Source organism: Eimeria maxima, genomic scaffold (assembly GCF_000499605.1).
Source record: "Eimeria maxima Weybridge genomic scaffold, Emw_scaff1628, whole genome shotgun sequence".
NCBI classification, from domain to species: Eukaryota; Apicomplexa; class Conoidasida; order Eucoccidiorida; family Eimeriidae; genus Eimeria; species Eimeria maxima.
In genome coordinates this window covers 850-7138 of record NW_013564553.1, presented here as the reverse complement: position 1 = coordinate 7138, position 6289 = coordinate 850, and the positions used below count along the sequence as shown (strand labels likewise).

The following is a 6289-nucleotide window of genomic DNA, read 5'->3' as shown; positions in this document are numbered from 1 at the left end:
AGACGACGACCTGTTGCTGCTGCTGGAGGTGTCCCCTCATTGTCTTCTTTGGGTTTTCTGACTAAACAGAGGAAAAAGTCCCTTTTAGCTGCTGCCTCGGCCTACTCGTGCACCAGATCATCTGCTGCTGCTGCTGCAGCAGCAGACGACGACCTGTTGCTGCTGCTGGAGGTGTCCCCTCATTGTCTTCTTTGGGTTTTCTGTATTGCTTTTTTTATTTATCCCCCCTTATAAATAGAAGACAACACGCAGCTCCCTCCTTCAGGAAGAAGCGCAGCAGCAGCAGCAGCAGCAGCATCACCAGCAGTAACACCACTACCAGTGACAGTCGCAAGACCAGCAGCAGCAGCAGCGGCAGCAGCAGCTTCTGCTCCAGTGACACCAGGAAATTGATTGTAATTTTGTACAGTGTATATGCAGATCCCGTTTTGCTGCTGCAGTTAGTCTTAGCTAGCTAACTGGGGGGCCCCACACGCCTCAACCAGCAGCAGGAGCAGCAGCAGCAGGAGCAGCAGGAGCAGCAGCAGCAGCAGCGGGTCCCTATTAATGTGGCGTACTGTCTCCTTTTTTCTTTTTGTATCCGAGAAAAAGTGAATTAAAAGTAGGGTTAGTGTCTCCTTTTATTTGTCTCCTTGTCGTACCGCCCCGCTGCCTCTCTCTGCTGCTGCTGCTGCTGCTGCTTCTCCACTCGTGCTCCAAAGTGTCCCGCAGCAGCAGCAGCAGCGGCCGGAACAACTGATGCAGCAGCAACAACTGAAGCAGCAAAGTGTCTCCTGCTTCATCCCTCTTCTGTCTCCTTTCTTACCTCATGGGGTTGTTGGTGTCTTCTTAAGAAACCGAGGATGAGGGAACAGCTGCAGCTAGGGAGTGTCTCCCTGCAGCAGAAGGAGGAAGAGCAGCAGCTGCAGCAACAGCAGCAAGAACAGCAGCAGGTAGATGAGCAGCAGCAAAGTTTGGAGACAAAAGATCTGCCTATACCTGCTACAATTAGTAGTTGGCGTAGAGGGCGAAGATCTCCTTCTGCTATAGCTAGGGTGACTCCTGCTGCAGCTGCTGCACTTGTTGTGCTGCTGCTGCTGCTGCGCTGTTCTCAGTTCCTCTCCAACCCCACACCCTCATCTAATAAAAGACTACTCTCGGGTGTATACCCACGTTATCGATTGTTAGGGAGTATCTGCGAAGGTGGGGGCACCCCACGAAGGGAGGAGGAAGAACAGCCTAGCAGCAGCAGCAGCAGGAGGGATCTGGGTCGGGATCGGGGTCTCGCTGCGAGCCCGGATTGGGATCGTGGTCGGCGTCAGGGCTGGGATCGTGGTGAAGGTGAGCCTCAGTTGTGGGGCCAGGGACCGACTCGGAATCAGGATCGGGAACGGGAAATGGAAGGGGGTTGGGATCGTGTTGGCGATTGGGATCGTCATCGTTTTGGAGGTCGCAGTGGGGAACGTCACCTCGATACACTTCGTGCTCGATATGGATATCGTGCGGGTGATGAGGGTCGCGGCTGGGATCGTGGGACTGGTGGGGATCGTGGTTGGGATCGTGGAACTGGTTGGGATCGTGGTTGGGATCGTGGAACTGGTTGGGATCGTGGTTGGGATCGTGGGACTGGTGGGGATCGTGGTTGGGATCGTGGAACTGGTGGGGATCGTGGTTGGGATCGTGGAACTCGTGGAGATCGTAGTTGGGATCGTGGGACTGGTGGGGATCGTATTTGGGATCGTGGGACTGGCGGAGATCGTGGTTGGGATCGTGGTGGGGATCGTAGTTGGGATCGTGGTGGGGATCGTAGTTGGGATCGTGATGGGGATCGTAGTTGGGATCGTGGTGGGGATCGTGCAGGGGAACGAGGGTACCGTCTTCCGTATGGATCTCGTTTTAGGGAAGGTGGTGATGAAGGGGATCGGGCAGGGGACCGTGCTGGAGCAAATGAGGGTGATTGGGGCCGTGGTGGGGATCGTGGTGGGGATCGTTCAGGGGATCGTTCAGGGGATCGTTCTGCTTATGGATATCGTCATAGGGATAGTGCTGATGCTGGGGCCCGTGTTCGTTATGGGGATCGTTTTGAGGAACGTGCTGGAGACCGTGCTGGGGATCGTGACGGTGATGGGGATCGTGTTGGGGGTCGTGGGGAAGATGGGGATCGTGTTGGGGATAGCGGAGCTCGTTCTTCGTATGGATATCATTCTAGGGATAGTGGTGGTACTGAGGCCCGTGTTCGTTATGGGGATCGTGGTGGGGATCGTGACGGTGACAGGGATCGTGATGGAGATCGTGGGGCTCGCGGCAGTCGCTATGGACAGCATTCTAGGTTGAGTGGAAGTTATTGGGAACGTCGTTGGGATCGTGGAAGTGATAGGGATCGCTGGAGAACGGGTGTGGATCATTGGGGAGCGGCTGGAGATCGTTGGGGAGCGGCTGGAGATCGTTGGGGAGCGGCTGGAGATCGTTGGGGACCGGGTGGGGATCGCTGGGGATCGGTTAGGGATCGTGTTGGGGATCCCACAACTCGTATTCGCATTTTGGGTCGTCCCAGTGTTAAGGATAGTGCTAGGAAACGTATGGACGACCCTGGTGGGGATCGTGTTGAGGATGGTGATGGGGATCGTGATGGGGATCGTGATAGGGATCGTGATAGGGATCGTGATAGGGATCGTGATACGGACCGTACTGAGGATCCCCATGGGCATCGTGTTGAGGATCCTGTTGAGGAACCTGTTGAGGTTCCTGTTGAGGGTCCTGCCGAGTATCCTGTTGAGGAAGTTGTTGAGGAACCTGTAGAGGCTCCTGATGATGGTGTAGATGAGGATGCATACTTGGATCCTGCTGGGGATCGTGTTGGGGATCGTGTTGAGGATCGTGCGAGTAGTGCGATGGTAGAGGAGAGACAAGGGAGTATGTGGGGTCCTAGTATACTGAATACTTTATCTTGTTTATTAGAACGGGTAGAGGAGGAGACAACAGAGATGGCAAAAGAATTGGATGCTGTTTCGGCCTCTCGTTTGTTATTAACAGTTGGCAGATTTATGTTGCTGGAGTTGGGATCGGTAGGAGGAGTATTAGGAGGAGAAGACAGACAATGGGCAGCAAATTGTCTCCTTAATTTCTCTAGTGTATTAACAGCAGCAGCAACAACAACAAGGGTAAAAGAACAAATCTATCAATCTGCCAATAAAAGCAGAGATATGCTGCTGCTGCAGCAGCTAGCTATGACTGTCTCCTCCTTCTCTATGACACCTTATCTACAGCCACATATGTCTACTGTTAAGAGACATTCCCTCTTAGTCTCTATGAAGATATCTGTTAGTGCATTATTAAGTTTATTGTCTTCCCTAAGAAACCAGATAAAGTTGAGTAATATACATGACATTGTTAAGGGAGCAGCAGAAGCAGCAGCAGCATCTGCTGCTGCAACAGCAGCATCAGCAGAGGGTTACAAGTTAGAGGCTGCAACAGCTGTAGCTAGTGCAACAGCAGCTGCTGCAGCTGCAGCTGCTGCAGCAGCAGCAGCAAGTCATAGAGAATTATATAGTTATCTACTATCCATGCAGTCATTAGTAGATCTAAGAAGAAAACAAATGCTTAGACATCCCCTTGATTGTATGTGGCTACTAGTAGAGGAGAGACGTTGTTGTCCTGGTTTCCTCTTTTCCTTAGATGAGACAATATCCGAGAAGGGACCGCATTATACATCTAAATATATTATATTAGGAGAGATAAAAGAAGTTGTACCTTCAGCAGCAGCAGCAGCAACGGCGGCATCAGCAGATGAGGGGGAGGGGAATGATAACGCGGAGAAGGAGGATGATCAACAGATAGGGGAGGAATACCAACCTCATGTCGGTACCGATCCCGCTACCGAGAATGCCTCGGGAGGAGCAGGAGGTGGGGTGGACAAGGAGGCAGCAGCTGCAGCAAGATCTGCTGCAGCAACTGCTGCAGCAACTGCTGCAGCAGCTGTTGCTACAGCAGCTGCAGCAGCAGCAGCAGCAGCAACAATGCAAGCAGATAATAACCCATGGGTATCTTATGTTCCTCCCTCAAGCCGACAAAAGGAGACAAAATACACAATTTTTGGAAGGGGAGAGGAGGAGGCGGAGAGAAAGGAGACGATCCCGATCCCACAGACGACCCCGATCCCACAGACGACCCCGATCCCACAGACGACCTCGATCGCACAGACGACTTCGACCGCACAGACGATCTCGCTCCCACAGACGATCCCGATCCCACAGACGACTCCGCCCCCCAAGACGATCCCGACCGCAAAGACGGCCCCGATCCCAAGGTATATACCTCCAAGGTTAAGGCAATCGAGTCAGAGCGAGCAAACCTCAGCTGCAGCAGCAGCAACAACAGCAACAGCAACAGAAGGAACAGAAACACAGCAGCAGCAGCAGCAGGTGCAGTCACTACAAGAATGGGGACAGGGAGAATCGTCATGGCAGCAAACTGATCCTGCAGCAGCAGCAGCTGCTGCTGCTGCTGCTTTCTTTAGAGACAGAGTTGGTGCAGGCAGCATGCAGAGACGAACACCCCTGCAACAGCAGCAAGCGGCAGAGGGGGAGGGAGACGAGGAGACAGTTGATGATGGGGAGGTGACACTAGTGGCGGAGACAGGAGGAGACACTTTCCCTTTTCTAGACGACACTTATCCATACACCTGGGGGATACAATTGTTACCTGGGGAGACACAACAGGAGACAGTTGGATTTGTATGGGAGCCAAGGGGGGAGGGAGGGGAGACAGGAGGAGACGGTCAGGGAGGAGAGACAGGAGGCGCTTATGGAGGAGACTGGATAGATAGTTTATTAACGGAGACAAGTCCTTATTATCCTGTGTGGTCAACAGGAGATAGTAATGAGGAGGCAGCAGCAGCAGCAGCAGCAGAAGAAGAAGAAGAAGATATAAGGGGACAGGGAACAGCAGACCCCCTATGGCAGGAGGAGACAGGTTATATGCCATGGCAAGAGGAGGCAGAACAATATAATTGGGATAGTCGTCTCTTTGAGGAGGGGACAGGTAGTCCCTTTATTTATAGAGGGAGCAGACACATGGGGGGGCAGACAGGGAGGCGACAGCAGCAGCAAGAGCAGCAACAGCAGCAGCAGCAGCAGCAGATATGGATGGGACAGCAGCAGGAGCAGACAGGAGTTGTCTCCTCACCAGAGGCCTTATATATACAACAAGGACTATATGTATACCCAAAGGCAGTAAGGGTATACCCTCAATTGGAGAGGAGACAGTTACTGTCGGAGACAGGAGACACCTGGCAGGAGACACAGGTGACACCTGAGGAGACACCTGAGGAGACACCTGAGGAGACACCTCATGAGACAGAGGAGGCAGCTGGTTTCCAGTTGGTGCCCAGTGGTCACCAGTGGTCTCCTGGGGTGTATAGTAAGGGAGGAAGGACATCGCATGCAATAGATATAAGGGGAAGTAAGGAGACAGTAGGTGGGCGATCAGGAGACGGTATTGGGATCGGGAACGGGATCGGGATCGGGGATCGATCCCACTCCCCACACTCGGATGCCTCCAGGGGCTCTCGCCTCTCTGCATGGGTCAAAATAGACGAGGAGGAGACACAAAAAGAGACAGTAAAGGGGACAGTAAAGGAGACAGAAGAAGAGACAGGAAAGGGGACGGATAAGGGGACAGGAAAGGGGACAGATAAGGGAAAAGGAGACAGGAAAGACCCCTTAGACTTTGATACATTAGCAGCAGAACTATCAGCAATCATGGATCCTTCTTCTTCTTCTTCTCCTCCTGTTGTCCCCCGTAGGAGACAAGAAGAAGGAAACGAGACAGGTAAAGAAGACAGGCAAGGGGGCCCCCCTAGGGGAGAAGGAGACAGGCAAGGGGGCCCCCCTAGGGGAGAAGGAGACAGGCAAGGGGGCCCCCCTAGAGGAGAAGGCGAAAGGGAAGGGGGCCCCCCCTAGGGGAGAAGGAGACAGGGAACGTGGTCCCCCTATAGAAGAAGGAGGCAGGCAAGGGGTCCCCCCTAGGGGAGAAGGAGGCAGGCACGAGGGCCTCCCTGTACAAGGAGACAGGGGCCCCGTTAGGGAGGAGACAGGAGAAAAGGAGACACAACAAGAAGGAGGAGGAGGAGGAGAAGAAGAAGAGGAGACAGAAGAGGAGACATCTAATTCTATGGAGTATATTCTTACTAGTCTAGAGAAACTTGTCTCTTAATAAGCAGACAAAGAAAAAAGAAAAAAAAAATAAATAAATAAAAAAAGGAGACAGAGGAGACAGGGGACAGATAATAATAAAGGGGGGCCCCTGTCTC

General features: G+C 53.0%; 1 protein-coding gene across 1 annotated transcript; it reads left to right on the top strand.

Moving 5' to 3' along the window:
* Positions 1–842: 842 nt before the first annotated feature.
* EMWEY_00054280 (hypothetical protein) lies at positions 843–5939 on the top strand (the record flags this gene model as incomplete). The annotated part of the gene is made up of 4 exons (XM_013480108.1): positions 843–1034; positions 1168–2170; positions 2357–2477; positions 2534–5939. The coding sequence occupies 4 exons, from the start codon at positions 843–845 to the stop codon at positions 5937–5939; spliced, it is 4722 nt and encodes a 1573-aa protein (XP_013335562.1).
* Between the last annotated feature and the right edge of the window lie 350 nt (positions 5940–6289).